We start from the raw sequence: 19099 nt of genomic DNA on the forward strand, positions 1-19099 counted from the left end.
CAAAGCTACTGTGTTTTTGTGAGTGGAGGTTTTGAAATTAGCTGTCAGCATTCAGACAAAAGCACTGGCAGAGTCGAGGAAAATATCATATTCCAAATACTATTTGCCCTTAAAACTTGGTATGTGCAGTGAAGATCATGAATCAGTCAGAGAGATCATGATTCGCCAGACTTAAAAACAGATGCTGAGTTTGACCGTAGCAGACCCCTAGGTTGGCAAGTGTAAGCTAAAGTAAGCGAAGCTGGCAAGGTGTAACCTCTTCATAAATGCAACAGATTGGGGCACACTTAAAGGACAACCAAAGAATGGAAAGCTGGGATAACATGCACAGTTGACAACTAAAACAGAAGAACCAAAACAGGTCTAATATGTCACAAACAAACATGTACAAAAGACAAAATCCCTCAGGAGGGAAGAAAAAGTATGACTTAAACCTTTTCATCCACAGAACTGCTATCTGAAAGAGAATCAGGAAAAGAAGGAATAAATGTTAGATGGAGTACTTTTCAAGAAATCATTTAAACATATACATGAACAAAGTGTTAGTGTTATATAGTTTAAAATCATAAATGAACCCCAAGGGAAGAAGGATAGTTGGTCCTCACAATTTAAAGAACCGGAAAATGTGCCAGAATGCTTGAAAAGTATAAAAGGGTGATTACAGGACTTAATGAAAGACAGTGTGTCATAAAAAGAAAAGAACAGTTGAAGTATCAGAATGCCTAGGCTCCAGCTGGGGCTCTGGCATTTACTAAGCACACTGGGCAAATTATCAAATTCTCTGGAGTCTGGAGTCTAGACCTAACTCTGAAATCAAGTCACTAATACTTTGCTTTTTGCCTCCAAACGTTGTGGAGAGGATCAATTAAGATCAATACGTATGAAAGTAAACCCCAGGTGACTATATAAACTAAAGATGTTTTATTGAGGGATTATTTATGGCTTCTCATAGAACTTCAGAACTAAAAGATTAATTAAGTATATTTCATCTTGCAAATAAGAAAACTTGCCTCAAGCGGTTAAATGACTTAGGATCCCCAAACTAGTAAATGACAGAGTGGGACACAAACCCAGGGCTTCTGATCCCCCACCTGTTGCCCTTTGGATCCAATGTTTCTGGTGAATTGAACAAAACAGTGAGGGGTGGTTGATCCACAGTTCTCCAGTGCAACTTAAGACAAATCACAAGGTCAACATTTATCACTTTCAACTGCTCATGGGCCCAAGTAGATGAACAATGGACTAGTGCTTTTTTTTTTTTTTTTTTTTTTTTTTCTTTTTGAAACTCAAGTCTAAATCTGTAAGGGTCATCATAGCATGGTCCATTTCTACCTTACATAGTGTTATTGCTTTTTAGCATAAAGCTGGAGAGATTTCTCTATGAATACAAGTTTGCAGAAAGCTAGAGCTGGCATGACTTTGCAGTTCATGTAGTCCAATCCCCTTATTTTTATAGATGAGCCCCAGAGACAGAAAGATTTCCCTGAGGTCATGTAACTCAATGATGACCTTTATTGATAAAAATCTGAAATATATTTGTTTTCTTGACTCATTAAGTATGAACTGGTTAACATAACTAAATATTTTTGTGCAATATTTAAGATTTTACAATATCCCAGGGTTCTATCTTTGAATATAAAACAGGGTAAGGCACAATATAGAGTAAAAAAGCAAATCTTATTTATGGCCATAAATACTTTTAAATACTTCACAAAATACAGAAAATAAAATTCAGCACAGTATCAGAAGAATAATATATCATAGCCATGAAGATTTTTTTCATAAGCATGATTTAAAATCACTGACAAATTTAACATGACATATTAACTGGTCATAAAATACATATCTGCATTTCAACAGGAACACACAAGTTATTAGATAAAATTTCAAAATCTTCCAAATAATTTTTAACCTATTTAAAATAGGATTGGAATAAGTCTTAAGTTTAATATGCTAAAAACATCTTTCAGATGTTTCAGACAGGCTGCCTGTTGATTTTTTCAGAATCAACTTAAGTGTAAAATATTAGGGCATCCCTGTTATTAAAAGCAAAACAAAAATGTTCACTACCATATTCTAACTTAATTCCAGAAATTCTGACCAATATATTAAAACAGAAATAAACAACACAAATGTTGAAACGTAAAATACAGAGTTATTATTTTTCAGGAATTACAGTATTATACCCTGAAAACAAGCCAAACCAAACCACCTGGAAAACTATTAGGATAATAAAATAGGTGGCAAAGTGAATATATAACCAACACATCAAATAACAACATTAAGTTATTTCCTACTAACTAGCAATAACTAGTTTGGAATACAATGACATTAGATCTCATTTCAAATATCCAGTACTGTGACATAGTCTTCCATTCTAACTGGCTTTTATAGCAACCACTTGACTATATAAAGGTAATCTTACCAAAGTTGTTATTTTTCAGCTGCTAAATGTGGTAATACATTAACTTTTCATTCATTGATTCATTCAATGTTCATTCATTCTTTCACTGAATACATATTTTTATTAATTATCAGTGAACCTTTGTTATTCACTTTGACTCCTTTCTTGTCCCCATTTGAAACCTTTCTGAAATACAAATATGATGTCACTTCCCTTTTTAAAACCCACCAATGTCACCCAATGCCCATTTGAGAAAATTAGATCTATATATACTGGAAATTCATGGCTCACCAGTCCTCATTCACATCCTACACTTTGGCCACAATTAAATTCTTGCCATTTAGTTTCCATGACATGTCTTTTAAATGTGTGCCTTTGCATTTTCAGTTTCCTCCCCCTAAAACAAGTTATCGCTTTCTTCATCCAGCTAACTGCCTGTCAGCCTCCAAAACTCAGCTGAAGCATAACCCCCTCTCCTGAAATCTTGTCACTTTTCAGTGATTCATGGTCTTTATACATGAGCACTGCACACTGTGTATTCCTCTTGGATAACCCTCAAAATTTTCCAATTTCCTTATCTGAAATCCTTCTAAAAAAGTGTCTCAATGATAGTTTATTTAATCTTTTTGTCAACTTCCATTATATTCCTGAAACACCAGGAGATGACTAATAAATGTTTGCTAAGCAGTGAATGTACAACCTTACATGAGCTATGCAACTTTATTGAAGTATTTAAAAATCCATATAAAGAAAACTATTATTTCATCTTTCTGTATAGGGAGGATGAATTACTTTCTAACAGATTTATAGATTTAACAGTTAAAATCCTAATGGCAAGTTGTTGTAACTTGAAATTATTCTAAGTATAACTAGGTCAACAAACAAGTAAAAACATGTAAGATTGTTTTAAAGGAGATTAATGAGGACAGATTACACAAATATTAAAAGTCTATAATAGCTAAAATATTATGGTTGTGGCAAAATAATAGAAGATCAGTGAAACATAAAATATACCAAAGTAATATACCCTTATACTTAAGAACTTAGTGAATAAGAAAGGACATATTATCAAAGAAAATGAGAAACATTAGTAAATAAATGATGCTTATGGGGGCAGAGACAAGATGGCAGAGTAGAAGGACCTGAGCTCACCCCCTCTCACCAAAACACCAAAATCACAACTGACTGCTGAACAACCATTGACAAAAAAACACTGGAAACTACCAATAAAGATATCCAAAGACAAAGAAGAAGCCAAATGAGACACTAGGAGAAGCACAATCATGATAAAATCAAATCACATACCTGCCAGGTGGGTGACCCACAAACTGGAAAACAATTATATGACAGAAGTTATCCCAGAGGAGTGAAAGTTCTGATCCCCACATCAGGCCCCCATCATGAGAGTCTTGCATCAGGAGGAGTCCCCAGAGCATCTGGCTTTGAAGGTCAGTGGGGTTCTGATCACAGGAATTCCACGGGATGGGAGAAACAGAAACTCCACTCTTGGATGTTGCACACAAGGTCTTGTGCACACCCGGACGCAGGGGAAAAAGCAATGACCTCATAAGAGCCTGGGCCAGACCTACTTGCTGGTATTGGAGGGTCTCCTGCAGAGGCAGGGGGAAGCTGTGGCTCACTGCAGGGGAAAAGATAATGGAGGCTGTAGTTCTAGAGAACACTCATTGGCAAGAGCCCTCCTGTAGGTCACCATTTTCCCACAAGACCTGGCCCCACCCAATGGCCTGTACGATCCAGTGCTGAAACACCTCAGGCCAAACAACCAACAGGGTGGGAACACAGCCCCACCCATCTGCAGACAGGCTGCCTAAAGTCATCCTGAGCCCACAGCTTCCCAATAAACACACCACTTCACATGGCCCTGCTCACCAGAGGGATAAGACCAAGCTCTAGTAACCAGTGGGCAAGAACCAGTCCCTCCCACCAGGAAGCTGGCATAAGCCCCTTACACCAGCATTATCCATCAGGGGACAGACAGCAGAAGCAAGAAGAACTAAAACCCTGCCTCCTGAGCAACAGAAACGGCAAACACAGAAAGTTAGACAAAATGAGACAGCAGAGGAATGTGCCCCAGATGAACGAACAAGATAAAACCCCAGAAGAACTACTAAGTGAACTGGAGATAGGTAATCTACCTGAAAAAGAATTCAGAGTAATGATAGTAAAGATGATCTAAAATCTTGGAAAAAGAATGGAGGCACAGACAGAGAAGGTACAAGAAATGTTTAAAAAAGAGCAAGAAGATCTACAGAACAAACAGAGATGAACAGTACAATAACTGGAATAAAAATACACCAGAAGGAATCAATATCAGAATACATGAATCACAAGAATGGATAAGCGAACTGGAAGACAGAATGGTGGAGATTACTGCTGCAGAACAGAATAAAGAAAAAAGAATGAAAAGAAATGAGGACAGTCTAAGAGACCTCTGGGACAACATTAAATACACCAACATTCTCAGTATGGAGGTCCTAGAAGGAAAAGACAGAGAGAAAGGATCTGAGAAAATATATGAAGAGTTAATAGCTGAAAACTCCCCTATCGTGTGAAACGAAGCAGTCATCCAAGTCCAGGAAGTGCAGAGAGTCCCAAGCAGGAAAAACCCAAGGAGGAACATGCCAAGAGACATAGTAATCAAGTTGACAAAAATTAAAGACAAAGAAAATATTAATAGCAACAAGGGAAAAGCAAAAATAACATACAGGGAATTCCCATAAGGTTACCAGCTGAATTTTCAGCAGAAACTCTACAGGCCAGAAGGGAGTGGCACAATATATGTAAAGTGATGAAAGGGAAGAACCTACAACCAAGAATACTCTACCAAGTAATGCTCTCATTCAGATGTGATGGAGAACTCAAAAGCTTTATAGACAAGAAAAAGCTAAAAGAATTCAGCACCACCAGAACAGCTTTGCAACAAATGCTAAAGGAACTTCTCTAGGTGAAAAAGAAAAAGCCACAACTAGAAACAAGAAAATAATGAATGGAAAAGCTCACCAGTAAAGGCAAACATAGAGTAAAGGTAGGAAGTCATCCACACACAAATATGAAGTCAAAACCAGCAACTGTGAGAAGAGGAGAGTACAAACGCAGGACATTGGAAATGCATTTGAAATTAAGGGACCAGCAACTTAAAACAATCTTGTTTGTATACAGACTGCTATATCAAAACCTCATGGTAACCACAAAGAGAAAATCTACAATAGATACACAAAAAATAAAAAGGAATCCAAACACAACACTAATGTTAGTCATCAAATCACAACAGAAGAGAACAAAAGAGGAGGGGAAGGAAAAAGACCTACAAAAACAAAACCAAAACTATTAACAAAAGGGCAATAAGAACATACATATCGATAATTACCTTAAACATAAATGGATTAAATGTTCCAACCAAAAGACACAGACTGGCTGAATGTATACAAAAATAAGACCCATATATGTGCTGTCTACAAGAGACCCACTTCAGATCTAGGGACACATACCAACTGAAAGTGAAGGGATGGAATAAGGTATTCTATGTAAATGGAAATCAAAAGGAAGCTGGACTAGCAATACTCATATCATACAAAACAGACTTTAAAATAAAGACTGTTACAAGAGACAAGGAAGGACACTTCACAATGATCAAGGGAACAATCCAAGAAGAAGATATAATAATTGTAAATATATATGTACCCAACATAGGAGCACCACAATATATAAGGCAAAAACTAACAGCCATAAAAGGAGAAATCTACAATAACACATTAATAGTGGGGGACTTTAACACCCCACTTTCATCAATAGACAGATTATACAGGGAGAAAGTCAAAAAGGAAACAAAGGCCTTAAATGACACATTAGACCAGATAGACTTAACTGATATTTATAGAGCATTCCATCCAAAAGCAGCAGAATACACATTCTCCCTACTGCACATGGAACATTCTCCAGACCTGACCACATGCTGGGTGACAAAATCAAGCCTAGGTAAATTTAATAAAATTGAAATCATATCAAGCATCTATTCTGATCACAATGCAATGAGATTAGAAATCATCTACAAGAAAAAAACTGGAAAAAAACACAAACACATGGAGGCTAAACAATATGCTACCAAACAACAAATGGATCATTGAAGAAATCAAAAAAGAAATCAAAAAATACCTGGAGAAAAACGAAAATGAAAGCATGACAATCCAAAACCTTTGGGGCTCAGCAAAAGTAGCTCTAAGAGAGAAGTCCATAGCAATTCAAGCTCACCTCAAGAAACAAGAAAAATCTCAAATAAATAACCTAAACTTACACCTAAAGCAACTAGAAAAGGAACAACAAAATACAAAGCTAGTAGAAGAAAAGAAATCATAAAGATCAGAGCAGAAAAAATTGAAATAGTGAAGAACAATAGAAAAGATCAATAAAACTAAAACCTGGTTCTCTGAAAAGATAAACAAAATTGATAAACCTTTAGTCAGGCTCATCAAGAAAAAAAATGGATAAAGAAGGCTCAAATCCAAAAAATTAGAAATGAAAAAGGAGAAGTTACAATGGACACAAAGGATGATAAGAGAATACTACAAGCAACTATATGCCAATGAAAGGAACAACCTGGAAGAAGTGGACAAATTCTTGGAAAGATACAGTCTCCCAAGACTGAACCAGGGAGACAGAGAAAATATGAATATGCCAATCACAAGTATTGAAATTGAAACTGTGATGAAAAAACTCACAACAAACAAAAGTCCAGGACCAGATGATTTCACAGGCAAAGTCTATCAGACATTTAGAGAAGAGTTAATGCCTATCCTTCTCAAACTATTCCAAAAAATTGCAGAGGAAGGAATATTCCCAACTCATTCTATGAGGCCACCATCCCCCTGATACCAAAACCAGACAAAGATACCACAAAAAAGACAATTACAGGCCAATATTACTGATGAACATAGATGCAAAAATCCTCAACAAAATACTAGTAAACCAAATGCAACAATACATTAAAAGGATCACACACTACGAATAAGTGGGATTTTTCCCAGGGATGCAAGGATTTTTTTAATATCCATAAATGAATCAGTATGATACACCACATTAACAAATTAAAGAATAAAAATCATATGATCATCTCAATAGATGCAGAAAAAGCTTTTGACAAAATTCAACACTCATTTATGATGAAAACTCTCCAGAAACTAGATATAGAGGGAACATACCTCAACATAATAAAGCCCATATATGACAAACCTACAGCTAACATCATACTCAATGGTGAAAAGCTGAAAGCATTTCCTCTAAGATCAGGAACAAGACAGTGATATCCACTCTTGCCACCTTTATTCAACATAGTTTTGGAAGTACTAGCCATGCCAATCAGAGAAGAAAAAGAAATAAAAGGAATCCAAATTGGAAAAGAAGTAAAACTGTCACTGTTTGCAGATGATATGATACTATGAAGATGACATGATACTATATATATATAATCCTAAAGATGCCACCAGGAAACTACTAGAGCCAATCAATGAATTTGGTAAAGTTGCAGGATATAAAATTAATACACAGAAATCTGTTGCATTGCTATACACTAACAATGAAAGATCAGAAAGAGAAATTAAAGAAACAACCCCATTCACCATTGCATTAAAAAGAATAAAATACCTAGGAATAAACCTACCTAAGGAGGGAAAAGACCTGTACTCCGAAAACTATAAGATGCTGATGAAAAAAATCAAAGATGACACAAACAAATGGAAAGATATACCATGACCGTGGATTGAAAGAATCAATATTGTCAAAATGACTATACTACCCAAGGCAATCTACAGATTCAATGCAATCTCTATCAAATTACCAATGGCACTTTTCACAGAACTAGAACAAAAAATCTTAAAATTTGCATAGAGACACAAAAGACCCCGAATAGCAAAAGCAATCTTGAAAAAGAAAAATGGAGCTGGAGGAATCAGGCACCCTGACTTCATACTATACTACAAAGCTACAGTCATCAAAACAGTATGGTACTGGCACAAAAAAACAGAAATATAGTTCAATGGAACAGGATAGAAAGCCCAGAAATTAAACCATGCACTTATGGTCAATTAATCTACAACAAAGGAGGCAAGACTATACAATGGAGAAAAGACAGTCTCTTCAATAAATTGTGCTGTGAAAACTGGATAGCTACGTTTAAAAAAATGAAATTAGAATATTCTCTAACTGCATACATGAAAATAAACTCAAAATGGATTAAAGACCTAAGTGTAAAACTGGATACTATAAAACTCTTAGAAGAAAACATAGGCAGAACACTCTTTGACATAAATTGCAGCAAGATCTTTTTTGATCTGTCTCCTAGAGTAATGAAAATCAAAACAAAAATAAACAAATGGAACCTAATTAAACTTAAAAGCTTTTGTACAGGAAAGGAAACCATAAACAAAATGAAAAGACAACCCACAGAATGGGAGAAAATATTTGCAAACAATGAGAGGGACAAGGTATTAATCTCCAAAAGTTACAAACAGCTCATGTAGCTCATTACCAAAAGAAAGAAAAGTAAAGAAAAATCCAATCAACAAACGGGCAGAGGACCTAATCAGACATTTCTCCAAAGAAGACTGCAGATGGTCAATAGGCACATGAAAAGATGCTCAACGTTGCTAATTATTAGAGAAATGAACATCAAAATTACAATGAGATACATAACATCTCACACCAGTCAGCATGGCCATCATCAAAAACTCTACAAACAATAAATGCTGAAGAGCATGTGGAGAAAAGGGAACCCTCCTACACTGTTGGTGGGAATGTAAATTGGTGCAGCCACTATGGAGAACGGTATGGAGGTTCCTTAAAAGACTAAAAATAGACCTACTACATAATCCAGCAATCCCACTCCAGGGCATGTATCCAGAGAAAAACATGGTTCAAAAGGATACATGCACCCCAATGTTCACTGCAACGTTTTTTTACAATAGCCAAGACATGGAAACAACCTAAATGTCCATCAACAGATGAATGGATAAAGATGTGGTACATATATACAATGGACTATTACTCAGCCATTAAAAAGTGTGAAATAATACCATTTGCAGCAATATGGATGGACCTGGAGATTATCATACTAACTGAACTAAGAGAAAGACAAATACCATATGATATTTCTTATATAAAGAAAATTAAAAAATAATACAACTAAACTTACTTACAAAACAGAAACAGACTCACAGACTTAGAAAACAAACTTATGGTTACCAAAGGGGAAAGGTGGGGGTAGGGATAAATTGGGAGTTTGGGATTCACAAATACACACTACTATATTTAAAATAGATAACCAACAAGGACCTGGTTTATAGCAGAGGGATCTCTGCTCATTATTCTGTAATAACCTAAATGGAAAAAGAATTTGAAAAAGAATAGATATATGTATATGTACAACTGAATCACTTTGCTGTACACCTGAAACTAACACAACATTGAAATCAAATATATTCCAATATGAAATAAAAATTATAAATAAATAAATGCTACTTATTGGGAAAATATTTCTAATACTCATTTGTATCTCATACATATATCATGAAGTTCCAGATGTATTATTAAATTTAAAGTAATTCAAATTCAAGTAAGAAAAAGTAAAAATAAAAATGTATATTTATTAAGCCTATGGAATAAGAAGATATGCTCAAACTTAGAAGTAAAAGAATACACCAAAGAGAAACGTTTGATAAATTTATATTCATTTACTATTTTTGTATATAAAAACAAGAAAATAAAAATATTTTTTGCTGAAAACATGTATATTAATCTGTTCAATGTATAAATAACTCTCACATGTCTGTAAAAAGTGACACTAATACCCCAATAGATACATGGTCAAGAATGTGACTAGATAATTCACAAATTAGAATGCAATGGTCAATAAGCATAAAAAATTAACCAGTTTATTAAAACTATGCCTAACCATGATTATAAAATTAGCAAAGTTTAGAATAATGATATTAATTTTAATGATATTGAAAATAATTACCAAGGTCTTTGAGGATATCATGAATCAGGCACTCTGATATAGGGTTGGTAACAGTGAAGATTATATTTGTCAGAAACCTTTTAGTGATGTCTAGCAATAAACTTTGTTCTGATGGGTAAATTCCTTTTTCGGAAGTTGATGCTAAGGCAATTAATTTTGTTATGGACTGAATTGTGTCCCCGTTAATCCATATGCCAAAGTCTTAACTTACAGTACCTCAGAATATAGCCTTGTTTGGGAGTAGAGTTCTTGCAGATATAATTAAATGAGGTCATACTGGAGTAGGGTGACCCACAATCCAGTATGACTGATGTCCTTATAAGAAGGAGAAATTTGGAGACAGATAAACACACACAAGAAAAACATCACATAAAAATCAGAGTTATACTGCAAAGCCTAGGACCTAGCTACCAAAAGTCACGAGAGAAGCCTGACAGATCCATCCCTAGAGCCTTCAGAGGGAGCACTGCCTTGTCAATACACCTGGATCTAGCCTCCAGAACTATGAGACAATTTCTTTTGTTCTCAGTCACTCAGTTCATGGTGCTTTGTTACAACAGCCCTAGCAAACTAAAATAATTTTAAATACTGAAAACAATCTATGTGTGAGGATCTGCATTGTTTCATTATTTACAACAACAACAAAAAAAACTGGACAAACATACACATCCAAGTATAGAAGTGTGGGTTGAAAATTATGTTCTATGACCTAGATGCAATAATTTGCTACCATTAAAATAAATGCATTTAAAGACTATATAAAGATGTAGGAAATATTAATGGTGTATGTATATTATATATATGTATAAATTTATATTATACATGTTACATATGTATGTAATCAATATACACATTCTCACGATGGCTTTGTTCCCTGATGAATTGCCTTTTACTCTACATGTAGCTATTTTGCTTAGTTGAATTCTGGTTAAAATTCGAATTACATGCTGGATACTCCCCATAATGCTTCTCCTAATGCTGCTTGTCTTAGAAGCCCTACCATCTCACATCAAGGTCATTTTGCAGTTCAGTGACTTGATATCTTTAATATAGACCCATGGTGCCTCCATCTACTTATAGTGAAACCTCCTCTATAAATGGGATTATAGTGAATTTCTGTGACTATATGTTTCTTAATGTCTCAAAATAACATAGTTAATTTTTGTAAACATAATATTTATCAGGTGAACATCACTATTCTAATCAACCGTGCTGCATGGGAACCTAGTAAACTAAAATCTTTAGCATGTAGGAGTGCACATGATGTAAGTTTAATAAGCCCATCAGAAGTTCTTGTGTGAGCATCCCTGAGAAGGAAATCTGAATGTGATTTAGGCAACATGTGACCACCTTTGCCCTCAGTTTTCCCTCATATAAGTGAACTAAGGTTTGACTAGCATGTATCTGAAGCCTCTAACTCTAAATTTCATGCTTTTGTTTTCGTATGTATAATAAAACTTCACTATAACAAAGTGTATTTACTCACAAGCTACCACAAAAATATTTAAAATTAGTATCTAATGCTTAAATGAGTTATTTATAATCATTTCACATTCTCCTAAGATAAAAGTAAAAATTGTTTCTGCTCTTGATAATTTACCCCATAACACAACACCTTTGGAAGGAAATTTGGTAGAAAAGACCTCTAAGTTTGTAAAGAAAGTGAGTTCTAGAGTCATACCTGGCTTAGGAGTTTCGTTAAACTTCTTTGCTCTAAGATTCTTCAGTGATAATATATAGCTTCCATTGGTAGTAATATTTCAGTATCTGCTTTGGAAATATGTTTGCTTTACTTACCAGCATATCAAAATATCTATCACTTTTACAACATGTATAATATATGTCTGAGAATCATGAAATGGGAGCTGAAGACAATTCAGAGAAAATGCTATAATGTTATCAGAGGACTGTTGAGTTGCCATTAACTTGTACAGAGTACCTACTATGTGCTACATAATCTGCAAAGCACATTATCTACACTTTTATTGAATGCTGTGAACTGTCTTATAATGTATCAATATTCCTTAGATGCTGCCAGGGCAAAGGAAATGCTGTGAGCATGGCTCACATTTCAGTTCTAATTCTGGATGCAATAGGGTGGGTGCTAAGTGAAAGATTAATGCTTATTAACTCATCTTACACCTTTGTTCAAGGAGGTGACCTGAAAAATTGAGTCAAAAATATGAAAGATATGATATGGGAGCACAGAGAAGAAATCTCTCTCTCTAGCCAGAGAGGATAAGGGGTTTAGAAAGAATTAACAGGAGATTATTTATGAGTGGGTCTTTGTCAGATGAAGACATTCTTGGCAGAGGGAAAATAATTTTAAAAGGCACTGAAGCTTGAAAGAGTATAGAGTGTTAGGAACTAAAACATGGGAATGTGAGAGTAAATACTAAGAAATAAAAGGTAGATAAATGGAGTTCAGAGTATGAAAGTCTTCACATATCTTATTAAGGACTTTATACCCTAACTGCAATTTGAAATCACAAATAGTCTTCCAAGCAAGACAGTGACATATAACATGAACAGAATTTTATTTTCTGTTTTAAAAAATCCAAACCAGTCCTCTGGACAAGGCAGAACAAGATGATATGGAATGGTCTGCTAATTGATCCACATATACCACAATTTTACAAACATACACAAATGGTAAGTAAAGTAATTTTTAAAACTTTAAAGCATATCTAAACTCAAAAAGAAGAACAATCTCCCAATACGTACAAATGAAGTAGAAATTCAGCACTAACTATGAATGAAATAAACCCCAAAATTGCTTACAGGGGTATTATAACCATTCATTCATTCATTCAGCAAATATTGATCAAGTGCCCCCTAAGTGCTAAGCACTGTGTTAGGGACTAAGGATACCAAACTTGAAAATAAAGATAAAATTACATAAGCAGTCGTGATATTTAACGTTAAGTCCACATCACGGAATCTGCACAAGCAAAGCTAAAATTTTTTTTGAAGCTACCTGGGTAAAGCAGGAAGTCAATACAGTATAAATACACTCATACAATAAAAACGAATGAGGTAAAAATTATCTATGGCAATGGAGAAACAAGGAAGTTTTCCATCCACTTAAAGACATAAACAAAAAAAATTTACAAAGGAAAAACTGAATCTCAGGCCTGTACCAAATGTGGTTTCACAATTCATATCAAAATTAAATACATTTATTCTTTTCACATAAAGTACTAATAAAAATTGACAATGCACCTTGCCACAAAAGAAACCTCAACATATTCCATGAGAGTGTTATCCTAAAGACCAATTACATAAGAAATCAACAATGGGTTAGTGATTTAAAAAAACAAAAAAACCTCCATTTGGAAACTCATCAATATTTCCCCTTAAGATTTACAGAGAATAAAAAAAATGGTGTAAATCATGAAATGTGAATAACTACACTAAAATTAAGCATATACAAAGACACACATATATATATATTTGTGGGATAACTCTGGTATGATAGAGTTGCAGACTTAAATGTTTTCAGCAAATAAAAAAATTAAAACAGACAAAGTAAAACTGCAACTCAAGAAGCTAAAAAGAATTATAGCATAACCCAAAGAAAGTAAAAAATCAGAACAGTAAAGACTGGAAATAATGATGTAAAATTATTTTCTGAAAAAACAGGTATGAAAAAAGATGTTTTAAAAAACTTTAATAAAAGTATAGACAATCTTGCAGCTTGTGGAATGAAAATCATATTCACAGAAAGGCAGACAAAATGAAAAAGCAGAGGACTACGTACCAGATGAAGGAACAAGATAAAATCCCAGAAAAACAATTACATGAAGCGGAGATAGGAAACCTGCCCGAAAAAGATTTCAGAATAATGATAGTGAAGATGATCCAGGACCTCGGAAAAAGAATGGAAGCAAAGATCGAGAAGATGCAAGAAATGTTTAACACAGATCTAGAAGAATTAAAGAACAAACAAACAGAGATGAACAATACAATAATTAAAATGAAAAATACACTAGAAGGAATTAATAGCAGAATAACTGAGGCAGAAGAACGGATAAGTGACCTGGAAAACAGAATGGTGGAAATCACTGCTGCAGAACAGAAAAAAGAAAACAAAAAGAAAAGAAATGAAGACAGTCTAAGAGACCTCTGGGACAACATTAAACACACCAACATTCACATTATAGGGGTCCCAGAAGGAGAAGAGAGAGAGAAAGAACTTGAGTAGATATTTGAAGAGATTATAGTCGAAAACTTCCCTAACACTGGAAAGGAAATAGCCACCCAAGTCCAGGTAGCACAGAGTTCCAGACAGGATAAACCCAAGGACAAACATGCCAAAACACATAGTAATCAAATTGACAAGAATTAAAGACAAAGAAAAATTATTAAAAGCAACAAGGGAAAAATGACATATAACATACAAGGGAACTCCCATAAGGTTAACAGCTGATTTCTCAGCAGAAACTCTACAGGCCAGAGGGAGTGGCATGATATATCTAAAGAGATGAAAGGGAAGAACCTAAAAGCAAGATTACCCAGCAAGGATCGCATTCAGATTCGACGGAGAAATCCAAAGCTTTACATACAAGCAAAAGCTAAGAGAATTCAGCATCACCAAACCAGCTCTACAACAAAGGCTAAAGGAACTTCTCTAAGGGGGAAACACAAGAGAAGAAAAGGACCTACAAAAACAAACCCAAAACAATTAAGAAAATGGTAATAGGAACATACATATTGATAATTACCTTAAATGTGAATGGAATAAATACTCCAACCAAAAGACACAGGTTTGCTGAATGGATGCAAGAACAAGACCCATATATATGCTGTCTACAAGAGACCCACTTCAGACCTAGGGACACATACAGACTGAAGGTGAGGGGATGGAAAAAGATATTCCATGCAAAGGGAAATCAAAAGAAAGTTGAAGTAGCAATACTCATATCAGATAAAATAGACTTTAAAATAAAGAATGGTACAAGAGACAAGGAAGGACACCACATAATGATTAAGGGATAAATCCAAGAGGAAGATATAACAATTATAAATATACATGTACCCAACATAGAAGCACTTCAATACATAAGGCAAATGCTAACAGCTGTACAAGAGGAAATCAACAGTAACACAATAATAGTGGGAGACTTTTACACCTCACTTACAACAATGGACAGATCATCCAGAAAGAAAAGTAATAAGGAAACACAAGCTTTAAATGACATAATAGACCATATAGACTTAATTGATATATATAGGACATTCCATCTGAAAACAGCAGATTACACTTTCTGCTCAAGTACACATGGAAAACTCTCCAGAATAGATCACATCTTGAATCACAAATCAAGCCTGAGTAAATTTAAGAAAACTGAAATGATCTCAAGCATCTTTTCTGACCACAACACTATGAGATTAGAAATTAATTATAGGGGAAAAAAACGTAAAAAAACACAAACACATGGAGGCTAAACAATATGTTACTAAATAACCAAGAGATCACTGAAGAAATCAAAGAGGAAATCAGAAAATACCTAGAGACAAATGACAAGGAAAACATGATGATCCAAAACCTATGGGATGCAGCAAAAGAAGTTCTAAGGGGGAAATTTATAGCAATGCAATCCTATCTCAGGAAACAAGAAAAATCTCAAACAATCTAATCTTACACCTAAAGGAAATAAGAATAACAAACAAAACCTAAAGTTAGTAGAAGGAAAGAAATCATAAAACTCAGAGCAGAAATAAATGAAATAGAAACAAAGAAAATAAAAGCAAATATCAATAAAACTAAAAGCTGGTTCTTTGAGAAGATAAACAAAATTGATGAACCTTTAGCGAGACACATCAAGAAAAAGAGGGAAATTGATACAGCCCCTATGGAGAACAGTATGGAGGTTCCTTAAAAAACTAAAAATAGAACTACCATACGACCGAGCAATCCCACTCCTGGGCATATACCCCGAGAAAACCATAATTCAAAAAGAGTCACGTACCACAATGTTCATTGAAGCTCTATTTACAAAAGCCAGGACATGGAAGCAACCTAACTGCCCATTCACAGATGAATGGATAAAGAAGATGTGGCACATATATACAATGGAATATTACTCAGCCATAAACATAAACGAAATTGAGTTATCTGTAGTGAGGTGGATGGACCTAGAGTCTGTCCTACAGAGTGAAGTAAGTCAGAAAGAGAAAAACAAATACTGTATGCTAACACATATATATGGAATTAAAAAAGAAAAATGGTCATGAAGAACCTGGAGGCAGTATGGGAATACAGATGCAGACCTACTAGAGAATGGACCTGAGGACATGAGGAGGGGGAAGAGTAAGCTGGGGCAAAGTGAGAGAGTGGCATGGACATATATACACTACCAAATGTAAAACTGATAGCTAGTGGGAAGCAGCCGCATAGCACAGGGAGATCAGCTTGGTGCTTTATGACCACCTAGAGGGGTGGTATAGGGAGGGTGGGAGGGAGGGTGATGCAGGAGGAAAGATATATGGGGATATATGTTTATGTATAGCTGATCCACTTTGTTATACAGCAGAAGGTAACACACCATTGTGAAGCAATTATACTCCAAAAAAGATGTTAAAAAAAAAAGACCATATTCACCACAAAAAAAAAAAAAAAGGAAAAAGACGGAGAGTACTCAAAACAATAAAATTAGAAATGAAAAAAGGAGAAGTTACAATGGATACCACAGAAATATAAAGCATCATAAGAGACTACTATAAGCAACTCTATGCCAATAAAATGGACAACATGGAAGAAATGGACAAAGTATAAGAAAGGTTTAACCTTCCAAGACTGAACCAAGAAGAAATAGAAAATATGCACTGACCAATCACAAGTAATGAAACTGAAACTGTGATTAAAATTCTTCCAACAAACAAAAGTCCAGGACCAGATGGCTTCACAAGTGAATTTTATCAAACATTTAGAGAAGTGCTAATACCCATCTTTCTCAAACTCTTCCAAAAAATTGCAGAGGAACACTCCCAAACTCATTCTATGAGGCCACCATCACCCTGATACCAAAACCAGACAAAGACTACAAAAAAAGAAAATTACTGACTGGTACCACTGATGAACACAGATGCAAAAATCCTCAACAAAATACTAGCAAACACAATCCAGCAACACATTAAAATGATCATAAAACATGATCAAGGGGGATTTATCCCAGGGATGCAAGGATTCTTGAGTATATGCAAATCAATCAAGGTGATACACCATATTCACAAATTGAAGAATAAAAACCATATGATCATCTCAATAGATGCAGAAAAAGCTTTTGACAAAATTCAAAACACATTTATGATAAAAACTCTCCAGAAAGTGGGCATAGCGGGAACCTCCATCTAATAATAAAGGCCATGTACAACAAACCCACAGCAAACATCATTCTCAACGGTGAAAAACTGATAGCATTTCCTCTAAGATCAAGAACACAACAAGGATGTCCACTCTCGCCACTATTATTGAACATAGTTTTCTAAGTCCTAGCCATGGCAATCAGAGAAGAAAAGGAAATCAAAGAAATACAAAATTGGAAAAGAAGAAGTAAAACTGTCACTGTTTGCAGATGACATTATACGATACATAGATAATCCTAAAGATGTCACCAGAAAACTACTAGAGCTACTCAATGAATTTGGTAAAGTTGCAGGATACAAAATTAATGCACAGAAATCTTTTGCATTCCTATACACTAACAACGAAAGATCAGAAAGAGAAATTAAGGTAACAGTCACATTCACCATTGCAACAAAAATAAAATACCTTGGAATAAACCTACCTAAGGAGGTAAAAGACCTGTACTCAGAAAACTATAAGACAATGATGAAAGAAATCAGAGATGACAAAAGCAGATGCAGAGATATACCATATTCTTGGACTGGAAGAATCAATATTGTGAAAATGACTATACTACCTAAAGCAATCTACAGATTCAGTGCAATCCCTATCAAATTACCAATGGCATTTTTCTTTACAAAACGAGAAGAAAAAATCTTAAAGTTTGTATGGAAACATAAAAGACCCCAAAAACCAAAGCAATTTGAGGAAAAAAAACAGAGCTGGAGGAATCAGACCCTGTGACTTCAGATTACACTGCAAAGCTACAGTATTCAAGACAATATGGTACTGGCACAAAAACAGAATATAGATCATTAGAACAGGACAGAAAGCCCAGAGGTAAACCCACGCACCTATGGTCAACTAATCTATGACAAAGGAGGCAAGTATATACAATGGAGAAAAGACAGTCTCTTCAATAAGTGGTGCTGGGAAAACTGGACAGCTACATGTAAAAGAATGAAATTAGAACACTCCCTAACACCATACACAAAAATAAACTCAAAATGGATTAGAGACCTAAAAGTAAGAATGGACACTATAAAACTCTTAGAGGAAAACATAGGAAGAATACTCTTTGACATAAATCACAGCAAGATCTTTTTTGACCCCCTTCCTAGAGTCATGGAAATAAAAACAAAAATAAACAAATGGGACCTAATGAAACTTAAAAACTTTTGCAAAGCAAAGGAAACTACAAACAAGACAAAAAGACAACCCTCAGAATGAGAGAAAATATTTGCAAATGAATCATCAGACAAAGGATTAATCTCCAAAATATATAAACAGCTCATGCAGCCCAATATTAAAAAAACAA

At 34.8% G+C, this 19099-nt stretch overlaps 1 protein-coding gene across 1 annotated transcript in view; it reads right to left on the reverse strand.

The window, feature by feature from the left end:
* UNC13C (unc-13 homolog C) overlaps positions 1 to 19099 on the reverse strand; it is a 591483-nt gene that overhangs the window by 466380 nt on the left and 106004 nt on the right. The window contains 1 exon segment of the mRNA XM_036844585.1: positions 435 to 457. Coding sequence (XP_036700480.1) covers positions 435 to 457 — 23 coding nt within the window.

Source organism: Balaenoptera musculus, chromosome 2 (genome assembly GCF_009873245.2).
Source record: "Balaenoptera musculus isolate JJ_BM4_2016_0621 chromosome 2, mBalMus1.pri.v3, whole genome shotgun sequence".
NCBI lineage: Eukaryota > Metazoa > Chordata > Mammalia > Artiodactyla > Balaenopteridae > Balaenoptera > Balaenoptera musculus.